This window comes from Rattus norvegicus, chromosome 12 (genome assembly GCF_036323735.1).
Source record: "Rattus norvegicus strain BN/NHsdMcwi chromosome 12, GRCr8, whole genome shotgun sequence".
Lineage (NCBI taxonomy): Eukaryota > Metazoa > Chordata > Mammalia > Rodentia > Muridae > Rattus > Rattus norvegicus.
In genome coordinates, this window is record NC_086030.1 from 48,081,730 (window position 1) to 48,108,062 (window position 26,333).

The 26,333-nt window shown below is 49.4% G+C and overlaps 1 protein-coding gene across 14 annotated transcripts in view; it reads right to left on the reverse strand.

The window, feature by feature from the left end:
• Acacb (acetyl-CoA carboxylase beta) overlaps positions 1–26,333 on the reverse strand; it is a 111,821-nt gene that overhangs the window by 55,336 nt on the left and 30,152 nt on the right. For 12 of the 14 annotated variants that reach the window (NM_053922.2, XM_063271014.1, XM_017598246.3 and 9 more), the window contains 10 exons: positions 19,862–19,994; positions 16,160–16,298; positions 13,406–13,515; positions 13,157–13,238; positions 12,063–12,161; positions 9,185–9,294; positions 8,954–9,064; positions 5,387–5,596; positions 4,999–5,169; positions 1,411–1,572 (listed from right to left, as the gene is read on the reverse strand). In NM_053922.2, coding sequence (NP_446374.2) covers positions 1,411–1,572; positions 4,999–5,169; positions 5,387–5,596; positions 8,954–9,064; positions 9,185–9,294; positions 12,063–12,161; positions 13,157–13,238; positions 13,406–13,515; positions 16,160–16,298; positions 19,862–19,994 — 1,327 coding nt within the window. Of the gene's footprint in view, positions 1–1,410; positions 1,573–4,998; positions 5,170–5,386; positions 5,597–8,953; positions 9,065–9,184; positions 9,295–12,062; positions 12,162–13,156; positions 13,239–13,405; positions 13,516–16,159; positions 16,299–19,861; positions 19,995–21,429; positions 21,772–26,333 lie in introns of those variants that run through there. The other 2 variants (XM_017598248.3, XM_063271019.1) reach the window with 2 other exon arrangements.

The window sequence follows — 26,333 nt, forward strand, 5'->3', positions numbered from 1 at the left end:
GGTCTTCTTAGGTACCGGGTCCACATATGGTGCACATATACGCAGGCAAGCAAAACACTCATACACATAAAATAAATAAATAAATATGTAGACTGTTGTCCGTATGCAGGTGAGGACTGGCACAAGTTAAGACTAGGCCTATGATCTGGCAGTGAAAAAGTAAGGCGGGCACCGAGTTTTGAAGGGAGGAGAATCAAGATGGAGGCAGAGAAAGACGACCCAGACCCATGTGGCCTTAAATGGCCATGAGTGGTTATGAGTATGTCATAGGGATGGACTTTTATGGGACAATTTGTCTCATCTAGGCGGGCAGTTTATATCATTATCAATGGGCCATGAGTTTATCGTGTGGATGTTTGTGGAGTGTAAATTTACTGAGATAAATCTGATTGATAAGTTACAAGCTTCTTGAGTCTTGATTTTAAGAGGTTGCTGGGACTTGATACTATAACCATTAGGGGGAGGATGCTGGGAATGTGAGCAGAGTTCTGTGGCTGACAGCCAGGAGCGCGGCGGCCGGACCAGAGAATAGCTAGAGGTAGTGTGGCATGATGCCCTAGATGAATATACCCCGCTAATGCCATATGACTCGATGATGATATATATATATATAAATTTTAAGTAAGCTAGGTATGGTAGCACATGCCTTTAATCTCAGCACTCAGGAGGCAGAATCTGGAGTTTGAGGACAGAGTTACTAGAGAAAGACCTTGTCTCAAGCACACACACTAAATCTTTGATTAAAAAATAAAACACAAAGGTCTAGAGAGATCGCTCAGTGGTTAAGAGCACTGACTGCTCTTCCAGAGGTCCTGAGTTCAATTCCCAGTATCCACCAAAGTGGCTCACAGCCATCTGTAATGAGATCTGATGCCCTCCTCTGGTGTGTCTGAAGACAGCTATGGTATACTCATAAAACACACAACACACACACACACACACACACACACGGAAACCAGAGGAGACTGGTGAGCCCTAGAACAATGAGTGGTCAGAGGTGTGGAAGCAATGAAGCCAGAAGATTGTTTTAAAGACCCCAGTTAAAAGGAGTCTCAAGGGGACCTCCTAGAGGCTCCCTGAAAGACAGGACTACAGCCAAAAGCGCAGAAACCCCAGAACTCGGGATTCAAATCTGGCTACACATGCCGAAGGTGGGAATCATGTGGAGAGTCAGGAATGGCTTACCTGACCCCAGCAGGCTGTAATGTGACCACCACCCAGAGAGGTCATGGGAGTGAGGGGCTGTGTGAAGGGTCTTGGTGAAGCCCAAAGCCATGACTGATAGCTTCCACCCAGAGTTTCTTGGGTATGAGCTGAGAATTCTGGGTGCTCGTGCTCTCATACCATAGACCAGGGCCCACCCTCCGCTGCGAGCCTGCAGTTGGTAGAAACACGGGGACCCACACTTGCCTCGTCTGGGTTTTCGCTGGTGATCCTGGCTGCAATGACATGGCCTCGGGCAATGGGAGGGCTCAAAGGGGTCTCAAAAGAAACGGGGGTCACTCCCCAGGGGGACTCTCCGTACAGAAGCCGTATGTCCTTCAGCCGGTGCAGGGGCACGCCCATGGCGATCTAAGGAGAAACCCATCCCACAGGTCAGTGTGCTGGGATCCTGGTCCTGGGACATGGCGGGCAGCAGTGGAATGTGAAGAAGAGGCTCAGTCAACACTTTCAGATATACTGAGCCTATAACGTCTCAACAGCGCTGTGTACAGGGGAACAGGAGAGGAGAGAACGTCAACTGAGCCTGCTATCACACACTCCAAGTCCAGTACTTAGGAAGCTGAGGCAGGAGGATCGCAAGTTCCTGGCCACACTAGGATAACCCTGGGGATGGGCACACGGGAAGACCTGGCTTGTGCACGTGAAGGTGTGTGTGGACCATCGTGACAGAAGGATCTCCGCCATTAAGTCTGAGGCTAGCCTCTTGGAGCCACAGAGAGAAGCCACAGGGCTGGCTGGGTGGTCACAGAGGCTTCATGAAAGCAACAAGAAAAGCCTAGGCGCGTCACCGCCTCCTCTTAAGCACGTGGTGGAATTCGGCATCTCAAAAGGACGCAGGAATGTTCTGCAAAAATACTTAGTGTGAATCGAAACAGAAGAAATAATTGAGCAAATCCAAACTGACAGACACTCAGCCTGAATGCTCAAAAACACCGGTTTTTGGGCCAGTGAGATGGCTCAACAGATATAGGTGACTGCTGCCAAGCCTGACGACCTGAGTTCAAGGCTCAGGACCCATGTTGGGGAAAGAGAGAACCTACAAAATATCTTCTGACATGACAGGATGTGGCATGACATGCTCACAATCCCACATGACGAATGCTTATGTTCACATGACACATGTCCTCAGTCACACAAGACATGCATGTTCACATTTATGTACAACGCACATGCTCACAGTCACACATGACACATACTCACATGCATGACACATGCCCAGTCACACATGTCACATGTGCTCACACCCACATGATACACATACTCAGTCATACATGACATGTGCTCACAATCATATATGACACATGTGCTCAGACACACATGATACATGCTTAGTCACACAAGACTCATGCACATGACACACAGTCACAATAACACACTAAATGGCATAGCATGACGTGTTCACGGTCACAAAAGACACATGCTCACATTCATGCATGACACATGTGTTCAATCACACATGACACATGTGCTCATAGTCACGCATGACACAGGTGCTCAGTCACTGACACACACGATGTGACGTGGCATGACAAGCTCACATTCACACATGCAAAGTAAGTCAATGTCTTAAGAAAAAAGTCGAGGTTGGGGATTTAGCTCAGTGGTAGAGCACTTGCCTAGCAAGCGCAAGGCCCTGGGTTTGGTCCCCAGCTCCGAAAAAAAGAACCAAAAAAAAAAAAAAAAGACTGAAAAGACTAGAGAATGTTCCAGATATGAGACTGCACACACATGACAGTGAAGGGGAACAGGCATCTGGGTTGGATCAGAATCCTTTAAACTCCCATGGGCTACAACCCCGACACTGTCACAGAACACCTTGTTCCTTTACATGGCCACACTGGCGGGAGGGGAGGTCACAAGGTTCAGTCCCACCTGTTGGTTCATAGCCCTCTCTGCCACTGACCCAGAGGTGAGAAACTGTGCTGAGCTAGGGCCTTGGGGTCCCTCCCCATCAATGCCTCATGATAAATTCATGTTCCTATCCAGTACCTGGGTACTTGGATTGGCTAGGCAGGGAGAAACTCTGCTAACCAGGCTCTGTGTATGGCTGCAGACAACAGACAAGCCATCCTTTCAAGGGAAAGTCCTTTCTCCTTTCCCCTCCCCCTTCTCTTTGCTCCCTCCCTCCCTCGCCCCACCTCTCTCTCACAACCCCACAAGGTTCACTCTCCCACCTCAAGGTTCGAACGAGTAGGGTTGTGGTGTCCTGTGCACGCATGTGCTTAGAGTTTAAAGCTCCAACAGACTCCAGTCCACTCCCTGTGTCCTATGTGTGGTTGAGGGCACGGTCCCTGGTCTTCCTGACCCTGCTGTCCTGTCTTCCCCCAAGGACAGACTATAAATCCATCTGAAGCCATAAGGCAAAATGAACTCTCCGCCCCATAAGTTTTTGCTCATGGTATTTTATCATAGCAATAGAAACGTAATGCATTGCTCTCCCAGAGGACCCAGGTTCTGTACCCAGCATCAGATGACTCATGATGTGGATAACTCCCACCCTACTCCAGGCGGCTTGGGGGGGGGTTTCGATGCCCCCTGGCCTCCAAGGGCACCTGCATGAGTGTAGTGCACAAAAACTCATGCAGATGCACGCAAGAATAAATAGTCCTTTAAATTTTTCTTTAAAAACACCATAGAAATAGGGAAGGAGGAAAGACCAGAGGGAAAGGAACATTAATTTTAAAAAAATGTTAGAATATGGGCTGGAGAGATGGCTCAGTGGTTAGGAGCACTGACTGCTCTCCCAGAGGTCCTGAGTTCAATTCCCAGCAACCACATGGTGGCTCACAACCATCTGCAATGGGATCTGATGTCCTTTTCTGGTGTGTCTGAAGACAGCTACAGTGTACTTATATATTATAAATAAATAAATCTTTTTTTAAAAATGTTAGAATTCTTATTAACAAAGAGGTCCTTCGTGATGGGTCACACGCTCTCCAGGTTTCTGTAATGTGCATGACATTAATGAACTGTCACGCGCTGAGAGGCCAGCTCAGGAGGCTGGGTTGCCACCCCTTATGCCCAAGCACCCCCGTCTCGAGACTGTCCTCCCAAACCTTTGTCCGGGGAAAGCTAACCCTATAAAAAGGGAACAGTAGACAGCAAAATGGCCCAAGAATGAGGTCTCTGCGTCCTTGAGAACAGGAGAGTAAACAGTGGAAGCAAAACCAGTGTCTGTGAACCGGGCTGGGAGGTCAGTCATTCCCAGTCACCTTCCCAAAGCCAAGAGCCTCGGCTACTGGTCGCCCTGTAATACAGAAAGGCCTGGGGTGGAAACAGCTGCCTGCGGTCAGGGAGAACGTGCTCTGCCGGGGGACCATCTTAGTAGTCAAATGATCTCACAGACCCTTTGGTTCCTGGGATTCCCCACTGGGTCCTTCCTGATGGCCCATGTGTCTGATCTAACGCTCTCTCATCATTCTGCTCCTCGCTGCTCTATCCTTTACTCCTGATTAATGCTGTAAACTTAATAAAAACAAATCCCTTCAAAACCCAAATTCTCCCTATGAAGCAAGGTGTGAACCTAGGCCACTTGAAAAAGAAAATCCCAGAGTTGAGGAAGCCCCGCCCCCCCCCCCCCCCGTTTAGCGTTGGGAAAGCTCCACCCTCTAGGGTTTAGAATTGGGAAGCCCCGCCCCTAGTGTTAGAGTTGGGGAAGCCGCCCCTCGCCCCCCTCCCGTTTAGAGTTGGGAAAGCCCCGCCCCCTAGGGCTTAGAGTTGGGGAAGCCTCGCACACGCACACGGGGTCTTGGGCCCCATTTCTCAAGAACTCACCTGTAACTGTGCAGCGGGCAGGTTGACATCTGCGATCATTTCAGTGCAGGGATGTTCCACCTGCAGGCGTGGGTTCAGCTCCAAGAAGTGAAAGCTGCCATCCTGGCTGTATAGGTACTCCACGGTTCCCGCGCTCACATAACCCACAGTCTTGGCCAGGAGGACGGCACACTGCAGAGACAGAGGCCAAGGACTCTCTCGGGTCATTATGAATGTCAGCACCTGTTCCCTCCCAGGGGCAAACTGAGGACCCACCTTGTGGGGCCAAACACATCTGTGTGATGCCGGGATCACCACCCTCCATGGGCTTTGTCACACCCACACTTCCAGCCACCATGACTGTAGCCAATGCTGCAGAGCTGCCCCAAGCCCACTCTGCCAAAGGCACCTGTTCCATGAACTCAAACACAGCCGGAGCAGCGATGGTGGCCGGAGCCTCCTCAATGATCTTCTGGTGCCGCCTCTGGATGGAGCAGTCTCGTCCAAACAGGGACACTGCGTTCCCATACTGATCTGCCAAGACCTGGACCTCCAAGTGCCGAGCATTCTGGGCCAGCTTCATGAGAAAGATGGGCGAGCCCGGGATCTCACTCTGCACCTGTTGGGGAGGCCCAGGTGGTGATGGAACCGGGAGGATCCAGCTCTGGAAGCTTCTGGAATTTTACAATAGCTGGGATATGGGCGGGGGCTCCCCCCATGCTCCACTCCCTCCTTGTGTTCATTTTAATTCCAACAGACACATGGACTGCTTTCTCATCGTTCTGAAGTCAACGCTGTTAAAAGAGCATCAGTTCCACCGATACTTGGAACCCCAGCACCCAAGAGGCTGAAACAGGAAGACTGTTCTAAGTTTAGGGCCAGCCTGGGCTACATGCAGAATATACGACTAGCCTTAGCTATGCAGAAAGTTCAAGGCCAGGCTGAGCTACACAGCAAACACAAAAACAAACAACAGAACCCCAGGTGAGTTTAGTTTTCTGGGTGTGTAGCAGCATGGTGTCGATAATTAATGTATTATGCACTTGAAATTTGCTTCAAAAAAAAAAAAAAAACTCAGTGCTCTTCCCAAACGACATAAGCACCTGGCGACATGTCTGTAAACTGAATTGGCCGTGAGAATCACCCCTGCAAATATATGCAGGATGGAAAGCCACACTGAACAGTTTAAACATATATGGCTTTATCTGTCAAACATGGATCCACAGAGGGGTGGGGGAAGGGTGCAAGCTACTTCTGCACATTCTGTAGCACATAGAACACTTCTTTAGAGAAAACCCGCTCACATCCACCTCTGAGCTGTGGGGACTTGGCGGGAGAGATGGGAACCATCCCTGCTGCTATTCAAAGTTTCTAGACGTTCTTCCTGAGGTTCTGCTCAGCTCAGCAGGCACAGTGTGGCAGAGGAACTGCCATCAGGATGCGGCATTAACACGTGCCCACAGCGTGACCACCGGAAATCCTTTCTTGAAAGCTCTCAAAGTGAGTTGTCAGTGCGACGTGCACGGGCTTAACCTAAGTTCCTCTCTAGGGAGCTTCTGTTGTCAGAGTCTCACTGTCACTCTAGCTGGCCTTGGACTATGTGGACTAGGTACAGAGACATACTGGCACACAAAACACCCCTTGGGATGGTTTGTTTATGCTCGGCCCAAGGAGTGGCACTATTGGAGGAGGTGTGGCCTTGTTGGAGGTGTGGCCTTGTTGGAAGAGGCGTGGCCTTGTTGTGGTGGGTGTGACCTGTTGGAGTGGGTGTGGCCTTGATAGAAGAGGTGTGGCCTTATTGGAGAAGGTGTGACCTCGTTGGAGTGGGCGTGGCCCTGTTGGAGGAGGTGTGTCCTGTTGGAGTAGGCGTGGCCCTGCTGAAGTGGATGTGATCTTGTTGGAGTAAGTGTGGCCTTGTTGGAGTGGGTGTGTCACTGTAGGTGTGGGCTCTAAGACCTCATCCTAGCTGCCTGGAAGCCAGTCTTCTCCTAGTGGCCTTCAGATGAAGTTGTAGAACTCTCAGCATCTCCTGTACCAGGCCTGCCTGGAGGCTGCCCTGCTCCTGCCTTGATCATAATGGACTGAACCTCTGAACCTGTAAGCCAGCCCCAATTAAATGTCCTTATAAGACTTGCCTTGGTCGGGTTGGGGATTTAGCTCAGCAATAGAGCGCTTGCCTAGCAAGCACAAGGCCCTGGGTTTGGTCCCCAGCTCCGGAAAAAAAAAAAAAAAAAAGGCTTGCCTTGATCATGGTGTCTGCTCACAGAAGTAAAGGCCTAACTGAGACACCCCTATACATAAAATAAAACTTAAGGGAAGAAAAAAAGTTGCAGTTATCTTAAGCAACATTAAACCCTTCCCCCAAATGTGGGGGGATGGGGATGGTAGGGAGTGTGAAGCTGAAGGTTGAGCTGTAGCTCATTGGTGTAGCCTAGCTCCAGCAAGGTGGTCTCCTGCACCCCTCACCTGAAAAAGAAGGCCGACCAGTACAAGTTAAACACACAATCTCTCACAGGCCTGCAGCCCGGGGAGTACCAGGCTTCAGTGTGTTGCTGATCAAAGGTAGCGAAAAGCAAGAAAACACAGAGGTCATGTCCACAGGAAACTGAGCATCTAGACACTTAAAAACGAACCCCAAAATACCCTTTGCAAATAGAAGGCCATTTCGGAGATCCCCTAAGGCACAGAACCGCCCATCTGAAGGAAGGCCGCCAAGGCCAGCAGGGGCTGTGGGCTTGTGGGCAGCAATGTGCACGTCCGCTTACACCACAAGGTGGGTGAGAGGCTCACTGGCAGAGAGCATGCCTGGAAGGTGAGAGACCTTGTGTCCCACCCCAGCACCACCAAATACATACATACATACATACATACATACATACATACATACATACATACATGAATGGTTGGCCAGGCGGCTCAGTGGTGTGGGGAACTGAGTTCAAATCCCAGAACCCACATAAGCAATAGTGCACTTGTCTGTTATCCCAGCACCCTGGGACAGAAGGATACCTGGAAGACCTCACATTTCACAGACAACCAAACTAGAGCACACAGCAGCAAAAACAGTGAGAGAGCCTGCCTTGAACAGGTGGAGGACCAGCAACTGAGGTGTCTAGTAGTAGCTGGCTTTGGCTACTTTGTGGCTTTCTTTCTTCCACCCCTCTCCACTCTCTTCCCACCCTAACAACCCCCTAACACTAGATAAGAGAGACCACTTAACACAAGGCAACAAACAACAATCCTCTGGGGGCGGGGCTGACATTTATACATCCTCTGAAAAGTCCCCAGAATTCCCAGTGCCACACAATTCAGAAACTATCGGCAGCTGGCAAAACCATGCCTCTGCTCCAGGCAAATCATAGTCATCCACTGTGAATGGTCTAAAGCAGCCCCGTATCCCACACCTGGGGTTAAAATGAAAACAAATTCTTAAAATACCTCTGTGGGTTTTTTTTTTATGTTCTTTTTTTTTTTTTCTTTTCTTTTTTTCAGAGGTGGGGACCGAACCCAGGGCCTTGCGCATGCTAGGCAAGCTCTCTACCACTGAGCTAAATCCCCAACCCCTTATAATATTATTTATATGAGTACACTGTCACCATTACAGATGGTTGTGAGCCACCATGTGGTTGCTGTGATTTGAACTCAGGACCTCTGGAAGAGCAGTCAGTGCTCTTAACCGCTGAGCCATTTCTCCAGCGACCTCTGTGGTTTGTAAAGAAAGCAAAATTCTCACTACGGTGCATAAGCATACGCGTGCACGTGCACACACACACACACACACACACACGCATGCACTCGCACACATACACACGCATGCATGCACACATACTCAAACACACACAACAGACAAACAACAACAACAAACGATTATAATCCCAGCTCCTGCAGGCGTGGTCCTGGTGGTCCTGGGAAGTTGCTAATCAAAACCATCAGCCAGCAGCCCACAGGCAGGGAAGGCAGGGCAGGAGGCACTCACCTGTCTGAAAAGCATCGGGAAGTCCTCTGCACTCTCAGCCCTGCGGATTCCTTTCCCTCCTCCACCTTCAGAGGCTTTGATCATCAGAGGAAATCCTACTTTTTCTGCTGCCTGAGGGGAAAAGGCAGACAGATGGCTTTAAAGGTGGAACAAGTCCAACTCCAGGACGGAGGGAGGCTTGTATCACTCTGGCCTGCAGTTACCACTCAGACCCTGCACATCTGCTGCTACCTGCAAGCCTTCGTCCACATCTCTCACACAGCCTTGTTCATAAACGTCTTCCGGGACGCTGATGCATTTGCCCTGATGCTGGCTGTCCTCCGTCCACTCCACTGTGAGACCTGAAGGGGACAAAGAGAGTCGTGTCCTCCTCGGGATAGCAAGAACACAGCCCAGTGGCTGCACCCAGTGTCTTACGACCCTGAATGGGAGTCATGCTTAAGAAACATACGGGTTATGAACACTGCCCGCTCCTCCAGGAGACCTGGGTTCCCATCCTAGCACCCAAGTCAGGCAGCTCCCAGCAGCCTCTGACTACAGCTCCAAAGGGTCTGACAGCCTCTTGTGGCCTCTGCAGGCACTGTACATCACAAACACACACACACACACACACACACATCACACACACAGACATATGTGTGCACACACAGGAGACACACATACACACATGAACACACATGCACACATACACTCACACATACAGGCACATGCACACACAAAGATACATTCACACACACACAGGAGACACACATAGACACATGAACACACACAGTCACATACACTCACACACATATATATACTCACACACATATACACATATGGCACACACAGATAAGATACACAGATACACACACATTCTCATACACTCACTCACTCAGACATGTGCACACACACATACATATATACACTCACACACATGGCACACATACAAGATACACAAACTCTCATACACTCATTCACATACAGACACACACATTAATAACTTTAAAAATCTTTAAAACTAGACACACACAGCAAGATGGGCCTGGATCTAGACAGCGTCCCCATCTACTCTATGGAGTCACTTCTCTGGTCCCTGCTTTTCCAAAACCATGGGAAGATTGAACTAACTTTCCATATTGGGAAATGTTTACCCTTTAGAGGGGAAATTTACACTGAGTAGCAAAACCTTGACACTTTTTGCTTTTGTTCTTTAATCTGTCCTAGAAGTCCTACTTTGGGGGTTCACCCAAAGATGATTGAAATCGCACATATTTAACCCACTTATCTTAGGTATTTTTAAATTACGAAACAAATCAGGAAAAGCCCTAAGTCATAAAACTACAGAGGGTAATGAAGTGAATCACAGCACGTGCACATGATAAACTCTGGCACAGGCCCCGGTCGTGGGATACAAGCCTGCGACCCAGCTATTCGTGAGGCTGAAGCAGGAGGATGGTGAGTTCTAAGCTAGCCTGAAAAACTAGAGCCCATCTCGAAACCAAACACAAAAGGAAGAGGCTGAGGGGTAGAGTGTGCCACACATGTGCAAGGGGCTGGGCTCCGTCCCCAGGACCACAAATCCTGACAGTGTACGCAGGCGTCTCGGACGGCACAGAGTCCATTTACTGGGACAGAGAGAAGGCCCTCGTCATAAAGGACTTGGCTTACATCTAGGGCTGGTCCAGGAGCTTCCAGACAATTCTCCCGTCTCTGCTTCCTGTCTCTCTCCACACAAGAGTGCTGAGACTGCAGGTGTGCACACTGTGTGCTGCTTTTTGTGGGTTCTGGAGACCCAACTCCACTAGACAGCAAGTGCTTTTTCAAGTGCTTTTTTTTTTTCATTTTTCTTTTTTTCAGAGCTGGGGACCGAACCCAGGGCCTTGCACTTGCTAGGCAAGCACTCTACCACTGAGCTAAATCCCCAACCCCGAGGACAAGTGCTTTAATGCTGAGCTAGCTCACCAGCCAGATCTGGTTTTTAACAGGATATGACTAAAACTAATGGCTGGGAAAGAGATCCACAGCGCCAGTGTTCAACCCGGGAGTAGGCTGTCTTCTTTTGTCGTGTGTGTGTGTGTGTGTGTGTGTGTGTGTGTGTGTGTGTGTGCGTGCGCGTGCGCGCGCATATGTGAGAGTAGTGTGTGTTAGTGCAAGTGTTAATGTGTGTATAAATGCATGTGTATTAGCATGTTTGTTAATGTATGTATGTGTGTTAGTGTAAGTGTTAAAGTGTGTAATAGTGTATGAGCATGTGTATGTTAGAGTATGTGTGCGTGTTAGTGCAAGTAGTGTGTGTGTTAGTGCAAGTATTAGAGTATGTGTATATTTGTGTTAGTAAAAGTGTTACAGTGTGTGTTAGTGTATGTGTATTAGTTTGTATATCAGTGAATGTATGTGTGTTAGTGCAAGTGTTAAAGTGTGTGTGTTAGAGTGTGTTAATATATGTGTTAGTGTATGTTAATGTATATATGTGTGTTAGTGTAAGTGTTAGAGTGCATGTTAGAGTATGTGTGTGCATGTGTGAGTATATGTGTGTTAGAGTGTTTGTTAATATATGTGTTATCGAGTGTATGTTAATGTATGTATGTGTGTTAGTGCAAGGGTCAAAGTATGTGTGATAGTGTGTGTGCATGTGTGAGTATGTGTGTGTGTTAGGGTGTGTGTATGTGTATGTGTGTGTAAGTGTTAGGGTGTATGTGTATGTGTGTGTGTTAGGGTGTGTGTGTAAGTGTTAGGGTGTGTGTATGTGTGTATGTTAGGGTGTGTGGGTGCATGTGTGAGTATGTGTATGAAAGTGTTAGAGTGTGTGTGTATATGTGAGTATGTGTGTGCAAGTATTGGGGGGTGTGAGTGTGTGTGTGTTAGGGTATGTGTGTGTGTCAGTATGTATGTGTTAGTGTTTGAGTATGTGTGTGGTGTTTTGAACCAGGTTGTCCCACTGTAGCGTTGCCTGACCTGAGACCCACGGTGCAGCCCGAGCCTCCTGGGATTATAGACATGAGTCACCATGACCAGCAGATGCTCTCAGTCCAACACAAGGTAGCCACATTCTTATTTGTCTAAAATCTTTAAGCAAAACAATTTTTAAGAACACATTCCCATCACCCCGAAGGTCTGGATCCCTTACCGCTTCCGCTCCAGGGTAGAGTTGGGATCTGCAATGTCTGGGCTACAATGGTGGAGGAGATCTTGTCTCCCAGGGCCCACATGGCCTCACTCGGGGGACCTGGGGTGGCAGGGAGGGAGAATGGAATGGTGTCAGCCACTGACAGGCTGAGTGTTAACCCGGGCGCAAGGTAGTGGTGGCAGGACTCGGGAGAGCAAGCAGATGGAGAGAAGGTCTCGGGCCTGCTCTCTCTCTTCAGGGGCCTTTCATCTGCTACTGTATAGGTCAGCTTCCAGCATCTAGACCTGGACCTGCTGCAAGCAAAAACCGACCTCAGTGGCAGATGCAAGACTCGCTTTGGGAGGAGCCAAACCCCCATAAGAAGGAGGCACACTAGAGGCTCAAAGAGCCCGCTGGTGCGTGCACAGCAAGCGTTCCCTACGTGACAGGACAGCCTGGGCAACCAGCATCCCTCACAAAGTTCTCCATCTTTGACACTCAGCTCAGTTCCACTCTGATCAAGCCTGGTGTATTCAACGACCGCAGACAGGAAAGATTGCTAACCGTGTCTATACAGGACATACTCAAGACTGTTCTCCCTCGCCTTGACTTCCTAACTGATGTTCTATAACCCAGCATAGACGCTGAACCCCGTCAGAAGTAACTAGAGATGACTTAGGTACAAAGAGCAGGGGCATCAACATCTGTGCGTGCTCCTGGAACCCAAATCCTGAGCACACAGTGACCGCCTGTGCGCATGCAAAATTGTCTAACGCATCCACAAATGAAATTCCCGAGAGCTACAGACACCGCTAGACACAGAAAAGTGAGAGGCTCTGGTCCTGCAAAAAGCAGCCCAAAGATATGGCCCTCTCAGACACGTGACACTGGCCCAGCTTGGCTGATACCAAGAGAAACATTAGCACAGGACGCTGCTCACCACAGCATCACTCCATAGCAATAACGAGAGCAGGGGTTCCTGTTGCCATAGGCAACACGCACTGACGCACGGCCGCCCACCCCTGCTCGCCAGCCCCTCCCGGGCTTGCGCTATGAAGCATAGCCCAAGAAAGTCACTCTGACTCCATCCCAACCTGACGAAGGGCACACTTCACCTAGGAAAGCAATCTCGTGCTTGCACAGTAGCTCTGGAAGTTTGGGGTTTTCCGAAGCGTGGCCCCAGCCAGCCCACACGGCCTGCAAACACAGAGGGGCGTGAACAAGGATCTTCCCACACCCCACCAGCCACTGCGCCCAACACTCTGCTGTGTCCCATCATGAGGCCGTCCTGAACTGTAGTATGGGGCATCCCCACCCCACCCTACCCCACCCCGGGGTCATCCTTGGGAGCTGTGAACCATCACCTGCACAGGGATTCTCTTGGCAATGTCTATGATCAGCTCAACGTTGGCGTAGTTGTTATTATTGGGTCCTCCTGGGACCGGAACGTACTGGTCCGCCATCTTGATGTACTCTGCAGTTAAAACAGAGAAAGTGGGGGTTGGGGATTTAGCTCAGCGGTAGAGCACTTGCCTAGCAAGCGCAAGGCCCTGGGTTCGGTCCCCAGCTCTGGAAAAAATAAAAAAAAATAAAAAACAGAGAAAGTGGAAAGAACCAGGGAGAGGCAAGAATCGGTGAGGTGCAGCACATTCTGCCCTTGAGGACAGTCTCGAGGTCTGTGCTGTGACAATGGGTATTGTCCACAAAATCGGAGGGAAATCAAGAGTTTAGTACACATTTAGTGGCTGGACTTTAGGATAAAAGTGAAAAGGTCGGGATGGGTGTTAGTCCCGCTTAAGGTCTGTCTGAACATTTTATCATTAAGTAATATGGTGCTTGTTGGTTTGCTTGGAGACTGGGTCTCTTGCAGCCCTGGCTAGCCTCAACTCTGTGAAGCCGAGGATGGACCTTGAACGTCTCTGAGCTTCCTGCCTCTGCCTCCCAAACACAGGGATTATAGTAATATGCCACCTTGCCTGTCTTTTTGTGTTAGGAGGATTTGAACCTAAGGCTCCATACATGTCAGGAGAGTATCCTACAGACTGAGCTACATCCCCTTATCCCATAATATCTTTTTCTTTTTTTTTTTTTTTTTTTGGTTCTTTTTTTCGGAGCTGGGGACCGAACCCAGGGCCTTGCGCTTCCTAGGTAAGCGCTCTACCACTGAGCTAAATCCCCAGCCCCATATCTTTTTCTTGTGTGTAAAAAGTGCATAAAAAGCATTTAGAAACAAAACCACTTTGGTGCATTGGTGGGGTTGAATCCATGCCAATTCCTGGGGATAGCAGGAAAACTGTCACCTTGAAATCACATCACAAATAACTCCCCCGTGGTCTTTTCTGTGGGTTCTGGAAACTCATTCTGCTCCAGTGAATCTCACACCCTAATGAGCTCTCCTGAGTAAAATTGTTCCCGGATTGTCTTGCTTGATTGGTTTGCTTTTGCTTTGGAAATGGCATCTTTGTATCCAGACCAGCCTCGAATGCTTGACCCGCCTGCCTTGGCGGGGTTACAGATGTGGACGGACTTCTTCCCTTAGAAATCCATTCACCATAAAGAGCAAAGAGTAACGAGGAGACACAATCGCCAAGCAGTGTTTGCACCAGAGATTCAGACCCAATCCCAAAAGGAAAGTTGGTGCATCAGACTGGAATTCCCCAAGATCCAGAAAATGCCCACAGTGGAACCCCCAGACAGGAAGAAAGCCAGGCAAAGCCACACCTTCCCGATGCTGCTTCCTTCCTGTGCCAGTTGAGCCCTGAGCTTCGGCTCTGGGGAGGTTCTTGGAAACTGTCTGACAGCCACTTTTTCTTCTCTGGGTTCTTCTTTTGTGGCAGAGAAGAGAAATATAGCCAAACTGGCCAGAAGAAACTAAGCTAGGTTCTCCCTGAGAAGCCTTGGAGGCTGCTGAGAGGAAGGTGGGGGAGCAGGAGGTACAGAGAGTGGTTTGAGGAGCAGCACTGTAGTAACCCTGCTAAGTGTGAGTGGCCCAGAACCCAAGACTTAAAAGAACAAGGTGTAAACCACAGCCTGGAGCCAACAGGACCAAACCACATGGGGAATGTCAGTGTGGTGTAACAGGAGGTCCCACAGGAGAGTGACCCCTGCTGACCCTGGGCTGCTATGCCAGAGATGAACCCATATCCCTGTGCCTCTAATGTAGTATCTGTAAAATGGGACCAAGTAAAGAACAGGTAAGCCGTGTCTGTGCAGAGCCAAGCCTGTGTTCCTGAGGGGTGGGGACAGAGCTGAGGCTGCTGGCACCAGGAAGAACACTGTGGGCTCTGAGGCACTTTAAGCAGGAGGCAAGCCTCACTCCCGCTTTCAAAGATCACTTTGGACGCTGAGAGGAGGAGGGTCTACCAAAGCATTAAAAAGCAAATTGCTTAGAGCACTTACCTAGCAAGCGCAAGGCCCTGGGTTCGGTCCCCAGCTCCAAAAAAAAGAAAAAAAAAAAAGCAAATTGCTGGCACTGACTTTATAGTATGCTCCACTTCAGCAGGAGCAAGGGAAAATAAACAGCAGAAATTCACATAAAAAAAAACAAAAACAAAAAACCCGTGGATGCAGGAAAGGCAGCTAAAGAAACGGTTATGGCGATGGAGGGGTGGGGGTTTGCGGGGAGGAGAGAGAAGTGGGTAAGAAGAACGAACAAAAATTAATTCTTGGGGCTGGAGAGATGGCTCAGCGGTTAAGAGCATCTGACTGCTCTTCCAGAGGTCATGAGTTCAATTCCCAGCAACCACATGGTGGCTCACAACCATCTGTAAAGAGATCCGATGCCCTCTTCTGGTGTGTCTGAAGACAGCTACAGTGTACTTATATATAATAAATGAATAAATCTTTAAAAAAAATTAATTCTTGAAGACGCTAGAATGACACCTGCTCTGCTGTGTGGTAATTAAAATTTAAAAATAGGTGATATGCACGCAGGCACACAGGTAGGCACGCACGCACGCACGCACGCACGCATGCAAATGAGCACATAAACAGGAGCCAGTGAAAGAGGTCCCATAGCTCTGGGGTCCAAGATGGACCTGCTTGGGAAGGGTGGAGGAGGTGAGGGCTGGCCGAAATGAGATAGCATGGAACTGAGCTGAGCGGTCAAGTTCAGGTACCTGCGTTGGCCTTAAGATCCTCGGGTGTCACCATAACCACAAACCGGATGGCGCGTTCATTACGGAACATCTCATAGGCCCAGCGGCGGATGGAGCGCATACACTTGACCGCAGCGATACCATTATTGGCGATGAGCACCTGAAGGAGAAACCCGGAGAGTCAAGACACTTCCACAGTGTCACACAGCCAGCAAGTGTCAGAGCTGGGGCTGAAATCCTGATCTCTTCAAACTCGCACTTCATAGTGCCCTTCGGCCTCTTCTGCGTTGTCGATGCTCTGATTTGGTTTTTAAAAAAAGGATCAGGGCTGGGGATTTAGCTCAGTGGTAGAGCGCTTACCTAGGAAGAGCAAGGCCCTGGGTTCGGTCCCCAGCTCCGAAAAAATGTCCAATTTAAAAGGAGGAAGTTGGGGCTGGGGATTTAGCTCAGTGGTTAGAGCGCTTACCTAGGAAGAGCAAGGCCCTGGGTTCGGTCCCCAGCTCCGAAAAAAAGAACCAAAAAAAAAAAAAAAAAAAGATCATCAAGCACTCGGGAGGCAGAGGCAGAAGGATCTCTGTGAGTTCAAGGCCAGCCTGGTCTACAGAGTAAATTCCAGGAGATAGACAGACAGATAGATAGATATAGATATGAACATACCTGTATGTATGTATGTATATATATATATATATATATATATATATATGTCACATATACACACACATATATATGTATATGTGTGTGTAACAGAGGAGGTGTGGCCTTCTTGGGAGTATGGCCTTGTTGGAGGAGGTATGGGCTTGTTGGATGGGGTGTGGTCTCGTTGGAGTGGGTATGGCCTTGCAGTGGGAGGGGCCTTGTTGGAGTGGGTGTGTCACTATGTGTGTGGGCTTTAAAATCCTTATCCTAGCTGCCTGGAAGCCAGTATTCTGATAGCAGCCTTCAGATGAAAATGTAGAACTCTCAGCTCCTCCTGCACCAGGCCTGTCTGGATGCTGCCATGTTCCCGCCTTGATGATACTGGACTGAACCTCTGAACCTGTAAGCCAGGCCCAGTTAAATGTTGTCCTTATAAGAGTTGCCTTGGTCATAGTGTCTGTTCACAGCAGTACAACCCTGACTGAGACAATCCTCCTGTACTAAAGAAATACAAATAATCAGCATCTCTCAAGCCTAGAGAGACGGCTCAATGGTGAGAAGCCCTGGCTGCTCTTTCAGGACCTAGGTTCAGTTCTCAGCACCTATACAGCAGATGTTTTACAAGCATCTGTGACTCCAGTTCCAGGGGATCCAACACCCTCTTCTGGCTTCCAAGCAAACTGCATGCACACTGCACACACGCGCGTGCGCACACACACACACACACACATGTGCTGGCAAAACACTCACAATATAAAATACATAAATCTTTTGAGCTGGGCATATTCCTAGCACTTGGGAGGCAGAGGCAGGAAGATCTCTGTGAGTGTGAGGCCAGCCTGGTAGCCTGGTCTACATAGAGAGTTCCAGGACAGCCAGGGTTACATAGTGAGACCCTGTCTGAGAGAGAGAGAGAGAGAGAGAGAGAGAGAGAGAGAGAGAGAGAGAGAGAGAGAGAGAGAGAGGAGAGAATATCCAGGCATAGTCTAGAAATTGAAGAAAAAATTCAAGATCAAGGGTAACCTGGGTACACAATGAAACCTTGTCTCGAAATAAATAATAGCAAATCTGCAAAGGTAGTTAGTCCTCCAGTCTCAAGCTCTGAACCACAGAGCAGTTCCATCCTGTGTTCACTCCCACTGTTATCCAACCCTGGCCAGCATCCTCGGAAGTGTGGGATGCAAATGCCCTGGTTTAACAGATGGACAAACTCAGACCCAGTAAACTCACACTTGTGACCTCAGGCCTTGGCCAAGGCTCCTGGCTCAGGTACATGCCTTGCTAAGCCTTTTGGGAGCATCACTGGGGAAGAGCACCACTGGGGAGGAGCACCACTGGGGAGGAGCACCACTAGGGAGGAGCACCACCACTAGGAAGGAGCACCACCACTAGGAAGGAGCACCACTATGGGAGCATCACTGGGGAGGAGCACCACCGGGGAGGAGCACCACCACTAGGAAGGAGCACCACTGTGGGAGCATCACTGGGGAGGAGCACCACTGTGGAGGAGCACCACCACTAGGAAGGAGCACCACCACTAGGAAGGAGCACCACCACTAGGAAGGAGCACCACCACTAGGAAGGAGCACCACTGGGGGGAGCACCACTGGGGAGGATCACCACTGGGGAGGACCACCACTGGGGAGGACCACCACCAGGGAGGAATGAGAACAGCTTAGTGTGGCCTTCTCACTACTAAAGCAAGGCTAGGTCCAATGGAAAGGGCTGGGAGTGGCAAGGGAGGACACACTCTTGCAGCCCCATTGGGGAGGAGCCAGCTCTCCACTCTCATCCCCAGGTAGAGGCTTTCTCATGTGACTCCAGGACTGAGGGCAAGCCAGGGTCAGCTCCTGCATTAGAAAGTGTGAGAGCCCTGGGCAGAGGCTACCTGAGGCTAGCTGGCCATGACATTCTGGGGATGAAACACAAGCCACAGCGGAGCTAGCTGCCAGTCTCCTGATAAGTCCAGAATACAGGATCTAGAAGTAGGGATTAGAGGGGGATAGCTCAGTGTGTATAGTGCTCACGGCCTCTGGACACACACATCCTGGGTTCAGTGGCCAGCACTGGCTGTCATGGCACACACATGGGAGGTGGGGGTGGAATTATCAGAAGGACAAGTTTATCCTTGGGGTTTGAGGCCAACGTGGGATACACAAAATTCTGTCTCTGAAAAAAAAAAAAACAACAACAAAAAGCAAGGGCTGGAGAGATGGCTCAGAGGTTAAGAGCACTGGCTGCTCTTCCAGAGGTCTTGAGTTCAATTCCCAGCAACCACATGGTGGCTCACAGCCATCTGTAATGGGATCTGATGCCCTCTTCTGGTGTCTGAAGACAGCGACAGTGTCCTCACATACATAAAATCTTTTTTGACAAATGTCTACTTCTTTCCCAGAAGACTCTAAAGCAGAGTGTTTGGAGCAGGATGGAGGAACCACCAACCGGGCTCAGATCCCCAAGAGTAATCGCTCCTCCCTGGTAAAGTGATGAACCTCGGCTCCACTTTTCTTTCTTTTTTTTTTTTTTAAGATTTATTTATTTATTATATCTTCAGACACACCAGAAGAGGGCATCAGATCTCATTACAGATGGTTGTGAGCCACCATGTGGTTGCTGGGATTTGAACTCAGGACCTCTGGAAGAGCAGTCAGTGCTCTTAACCTCTGAGCCATCTCTCCAGCCCTCAGCTCCACTTTTCAAACTAGTCACAGCTTGTCATGAACGCAGCAGCATGGTAGGGGCCTGCTCACTGCAGCTCGTGGTCTCCTCTCCTCTAGGAAACCCTAACCTCTGAGGGTGGCTGTCGGCAGCTTCAGTGCTCTCTGACTGTTAGCTCAGGAAGTAGCTCCACTCCCCAAAGCACCCAGCAGCCTCTTGACCAAGCCCAGAGGCTCAGTCTTCCTTCCTGAGGAATGGGCTAATAACACCCACTCGGGGGGAAGAGGTGAAAGGTTCCTGGAGGTAAGCACTCATTCGCCAAAGGAGGCCTGCCCTCCTTGTCCAGTGCTAAGAAAAAGCCTGAAGCTGGGCCTCCAGCAAGAAAGAGGGCCTGCCCGACCATCACCAGCACACAGGACCCGTCTGTACCGTCTCGATGACCCTGTTGCCTCCAAAGCGGGTGACAAATTCGGCTGGGGAAGCTACAGTGAAATCTCTGTGCAGGTCCAGTTTCTTGTGTTCACGGCCTCTCTTCACCAGATGGAGTCCAGACATGCTGGGCCTGAGGAGGAAAGATGGCAGCCATGAGGGAAGAAGATGAGGGCCTCCAGGACAGAGGTGGAGCCTGGCACTGTAAGGGCAAAACCAGTAGCCGGAGAAGATTATACACACACACATACACACACCTGCACATACTGTGCACACACACCCTGTACATACCCTACACACACACACACACACACACACGAAATCCAGATGCACAAGGAGACTCAAGGCCAGACAGTGCTACCCCAGAGGCCTGTGCTGCAGTCCCTGCCCTGAGGTAACACAGCTCTTACTTGCCATGGCCCTGATTTGGGAACTTACAGCGGGGATGGGCGATCTGTGATCACAAAGGGAATCCACACAATCTGACTCCTCATCTAACGCCTGCCAAATTTAACCCCCTGTGGCTTCCGTGAATTTTTCACAAAACTCTTGTTTTATTAAAATCTGAAAACAACTTTCAATAGGTTTTTTTAAAAGGATTTATTTATTTTATATATGTGAGTGTACTGTCGCTGTCTTCAGACACACCAGAAGAGGGCATCAGATCCCATTACAGATGGTTGTGAGCCACCATGTGGTTGCTGGGAATTGAACTCAGGACCTCTGGAAGAGCAGTCAGTGCTCTTAACCACTGAGCCTTCTCTCCAGCCCTAAAAATGATTTTTAAAGAACACAATACAGAAGTTGTCCTTGTGACTCTGCTCTCCCCTGTACACCCCAACACACTCTCCTTTCCCAACCTGGGCTTGGAAGCATGGCTCCTGACAAGAAGAGGTCTAAATGAAGACCACAGCAGCAGCACACCCTCACCTCTGACCCATGCCAACCCCCACCTCCACCCGCACCTCCCCACACACCTCATAGAAACCAGGGAAACTGACACGATGGAGACAAATGCTCCAGATGTCACATTGATGGAGACTCAAGGAAGCCTCTGAACCAAAGGAAATCATCCATGTCGGTCAGTATGCATGTTACTCAGGAAATACAGAGAGGAAGGGGACCCACCCAACCCTCTAGACTGTGCTCACCCTCGTCTCTGTTACATGGTCACAAATGTCTAGACAGGGGCTGGTGAGATTCGCTGGCTAAGAGCACTGGCTGCTCTTGCAAAGACCCAGTTCTCAGTACCCACATGGTGGCTTCCAACTGTAACTCCAATTCCAGGGAGTCTGGTGCTGTGGGTACATGCACACATGCACACATGCATACACCCCCACCTGGAGTAAGGGTACCATAACGTGCACCTCATTCAATATGGCTGCACCCTTGCTTAGGACTAAGTGAGGCGGCCGGATCATCAATAGACGGAAAGTAAAGGGCTTGGAGTGGTTGGTGCGTGGTACATCCTCGATGAGCAGCCACACCAGGAGGGTCAGGGTCCAAGAGGAGCAACAAGCCACTTGCTGAGCCCACCCCACGAACTCCCATCTGAACACCAGTCTCACCTGTCTTTGACCTTCCCCGACAGGCTGATGTCGCTCGGTGTCAGAAAGTCTGACCCCTCCTGGCCTCAGACACACAAACCTTCCACCTTGTGCAATTCGATGGAAATGCACAATAAAGAAAGACTCCTCTTCCAGGTCCAGAAGCATCTGTGGTATCACATTGATTTTAGGTTGGTAACAGTATCCCTTCACCAGGCAGGCCACGAGTCCAGCAGACCACTCAGAACCCACACAAGGCTGCAGGGAAGGCCTTCTTTCAGGGCCCATCTCCAGGCACTGGGTTATTTTGATTCTTTTTTAACAATGCTGGAGGGCCAACCAACATTGGCTCCAGACAGGCGAACCTTCCCCCAGCTCTGAAGCCAACGGAAGGAGAACCTCTCCCAAGTGCTGTGACTTCTTCCCAAAGCTAAGGCCTGACCTTACACAGAAGGACGGGGTGAGGGCCAAAAATGTTCCAGGGCGGCTTTGGAAATGGCTTCGAATAGCAATCAACAACGGAGGTGCCAAACACCAGACTCAGTCAGCTGCCGGGCACAAGACTGGGCAGCGCTGTTCAGGGAGGGGAGGAAATCAATGTTTTCAAGGGCAAGCAACGGCCCGGCCCTTCTCGCTGCCCTGTGTAAAAAGGGCTGCTGTCTCCTGCTCTCAATAACGAGACAGAGGTTCAGAGAGGCCCACTAACCTCAAGTCATGCGGCTGAGAAGCAGCAGGGCTGGGCTGGTAATCCGACTCTATCTCACCTCAGACTCTGCTACTGAGGCAGGAAAGATTGATTGGGGCACAAAGACAAAACACTGCAGTGTCGGCTCTGGAAATGAGTGTAGGCATGGGGGCGCCGGGGCAAGGTGCTTCTGCTCCCCAGCAGGATGGATGTGTGTGGTAGCGATCAGAGATGTTGCTCAACTCCCTACAAATGCACAGGAAGGCCCCCGACACCAGCAGAGCTCCAGCTGGGAAAACTAAGTGGCCTGGAACATCCTCCAGGCTTCTGATCTAGCAAAGGCTGCCCCCATGACCTTGGGATGCCCCTTCAGCAGCCTGTGCCTCCTCTCACAGGATGAAATATCCAGGGGTCCTAAAGGGGGAGTGGTAGCACACACCCGAAATTCAAGTGCCTGGGAGGCAGAGGAGGGAGGATCGTGAGTTCAAGGCCAGCCTGAGCAGCCTAGACAGACTCTGTCTCAACAAAACAAATTTGGGATGGGTCAGTCAAGCCTGACCACATGAGTCTCAGTCCTTCAGCACACAGGGTGGGAGGAGAGACACAAGTCACGTAAGTTGTCCTTGGCCTGCACAGAAGTGCCGTGGCATGCATGCTAGCATGTGTGTGCTCACACATGCACGTGTGCACGCTCACACACACCAATAAATGTTTTAAATAAATTAAATAAAAGCGAAGCATCTAGGGAGGTGGATGTGTCACGATATAACTCTTGCCCACGGTGCAGCAGACCTCAGGTACCGTCCTAGGACCGGAGAACTAAGAATCTGGAAAATGATGCACAAGGAATACGCTGAAGGAAACTTGCCCCTGATGACAATGCCCCAGCTGCCCTCACTATCCAGGGACCCAGTGTCCTCCAACACTCAAATCCCTTACCCTCTCTTGTCTTCATCAGCGATGGGATGGGAGCCACCACCCTGGCCGCCAGGTGGAGGGCGGCATGCGCACTGCGTTTCTGCGGTCAGTAATGGAAGCGTAGGGAGAAGCGAGTGGAAGCCGCTAAATTTACTTCCCTATAGACAACACCAAGATCCCAGAAGCTGCAGAGGTGGCTCAGCCGTCAGGAGAGCTTGCTGCTCCTTTACAGCACTCAGGTCAGGGACTCACAGCTGCCTGGAATCCAGGTGCAGAGGATCCGATGCCCTCTTCTGGCCTCCGATGGTATATCCACACACACATGCACACACTCGCGCACACACAGAGCATATGCAGACACATGCAGACACATTCACACACATATTCACCATATAGACAACACATACCTACACACAGCATATACAGACACATATACATGCACATACACGCACATACACAAGCACATACATACACATACACATACAGCATATACAGACATGCATAGATATAAAAACAAATCTTACATATAACTACAATACCAGATAAATAGACCTTTTACAATTTCTATGTAAATGTTTTGATTAATTTAATTCATTTGGGGATGGGCTGCATGTATGACCATGCATGTGAAGAGGTCAGAGGGCAACTTTTAGGGGTCAGCTCTCTCCACCATGTAGATTCCAGGAATACCTGCTGAGCTGTCTTGCTTCCCAGCCCTTGGGAATTTCTCAGGCCATGCAACCTCCAGATGCCTTTTGGGATGGTACCAGGTAAAGGGTGAGCAAACGGGGTCCCTGGGCCAAACTCAATCTGCTATGAATGGTTTAAACAGATTTAAGTGGTTCAGGGGTGGGAGGAAGTCCAAAGAACTCTGTATTATGACACACAACCAATTTATACAAACATCCTGTTTCAGGGTCCCTTAACAGAACACGGCCAGTCCCATTTAAATGAGTAGCTACTACCACAGGAAGCGGCAGTGAATAGCTGTAAGGGACTGTGTTGTCACAAAGCTGAAAGTATGTGGCCTTCTGGAAAGACAGCACACTGAGCCTGAGCTAGGCTGGCATGGGGGCTTCATCAGCAGGAGATGTGTGTGTCTGTGGGTGCATGTGTCTGTGTGTGTATGTGTATATGTGTGTATCTGTGTGTGTGTGTGTGTGTGTGTGTGTGTGTGTTTTACAGGGAATATACAACTATAATCCCAATCCCAGAAAACAGAGGCAGGAGAAGCAGGAGTTTAGAGTACCCTGGGATGTAACAAGAGTTCAAGGCCAGCCTGGGTTATGAGAAATCACACTGGTGCACCTTTATTCCCAGTACTCAGAAGACAGAGCAGCTGGAAGTGGCAGCACGTGAAGTTAACATGACACCTGCGAAGCGCCCACATATAAGATAAGAGCAGCCACGCGAGGCTGCAGGCGTGGGGACTGTGAACAGCAGTCTAATAAGCCTCCTTTACAAGGCATAGTTGTTCTATCTGCCTGGACCACCTAGAGAGCCGGAGACCCGAGTTAGAGCCACAGGAACCCCTCAGGGAACGACGTCCTACTCGTGAGCTACAAACCTGAAACCATGAGTGGTCTTGAGCTGCTCAGACACAGGTTTGTTTTCCTATGTATGCATTCCTATGAGAAAGTCTATCTTACACATTAGCCATGGGAAGAGATCCACAACAACATTAGTAGATAATATAAAGAAATGCATGGGGGTTGGGGATTTAGCTCAGTGGTAGAGCGCTTGCCTAGGAAGCGCAAGGCCCTGGGTTCGGTCCCCAGCTCTGAAAAAAAGAACCAAAAAAAAAAAAAAGAAAAAAAAAGAAAGAAATGCATGGGGACTGGAGAGATGGCTCAGTAGTGAAGAGCACTGACTGCTCTTCCAGAGGTCCTGAGCTCAAACCCCAGCAACCACATGGTGGCTCACAACCAACCATCTGTAATGACATCCAGTGTCCTCTTCTGGTGAGTCTGAAAGACAGCTACAGTGTACTAATTAAATATTTTTAAGCAAAAAGAGAAATACATGTGTTTATTTTATTATTGATATGTAAATTAATATAAATAATAAATATTTATTAGGTATCATTAGATAAATTAATAAATGTAACAAGGTCTTTTATATAATTTCCAGCATCTCCACCCTCCTGCTTTGAGGCTACCCTTAAGAAAAATAAGGGTTACTTGAGCAGAAGTAGCAAGATAACATAATAGTAACACAGTAGCCATGGGCAATAGTAAATAACTAACGTGCAGATATATACAGAATGGATATATTGGACAAGAGGATACTTTGTGTCCTAGATGGGATCTTGGCACAAGATTTTCTGACCCCCCTCAGGGAGGTCAACAACCTAAAAGAGGAATTATGTCTAGATTTTTTTTTTTAAAACACAGGGTTTCTCTGTGTAGCCCTGGCTGTCCTCAAAGTGTCCGAGATCGCCTGCCTCTGCCTCCCAAGTGCCGGGATTAAAGGTGTGCTCCACAACCGGCTGGCTATGTCTAGAATTTTTAACTCGATATTTCCAGACCATGATTGATAAGAAGCAAAACCACAGGAAGGGGAGGCTGCTGAACTGTCCAGACATTTGCCTACCCAGTGGACTGGGAGTTCCTGGAAGATACAAGCTGTTCTTCCCAAACACAACTATGGCCCTTCTTATTCTCAGAGGCCAGTTTTACACACTGGGTATGTATGATCCTTATGGACCAGGTTAATCTACCCAGAGAAAGTAACACAGAAGGAGGCAGTGACACAGGGGCCGGCTACTGCCGGCAATGCTGCCTGTTTATCACAAGGAGGAGACACAGTTTAGCTACCGGCCATACATAGTGACTGCTGGCACATCTTAAGGTGCTTCTATTTACAGGAACATTTGGACCCAGTGAAAGCATGGTGCATAGAGCGAGGCTTGGCAAGTCACAGCTAGCTGACACTTAGGGTGTCACAGTCTGGCCTCTGTCCCACTACTCAGGACTTCTTCTAGCAAGAGATGCTAGAAACCAGGGAGTGACGCTGTGTGCCAATAAAACTTTATTTGTGCACTCTGACCTTTGAATTTCTCATAGTTATCACATAATGTTCTTCTCTTGTTTACAATCATTTAAAAACATAACCACTGCCCTCAGGCCAGATAAGCACAGATAAGCTCATAATTTGCTGAGACAACTTGGAGGGAAAAAAAAAAAAAGATGGGCTGGAGAGATGTAGTTAAGGGCACTGACTGCTCTTCCAGAGGTCCTGCGTTCAATTCCCAGCAACCACATGGTGGCTCACAGCCATCTGTAATGGGATCCGATGCCCTCTTCTGGCATGCAGGTGTATA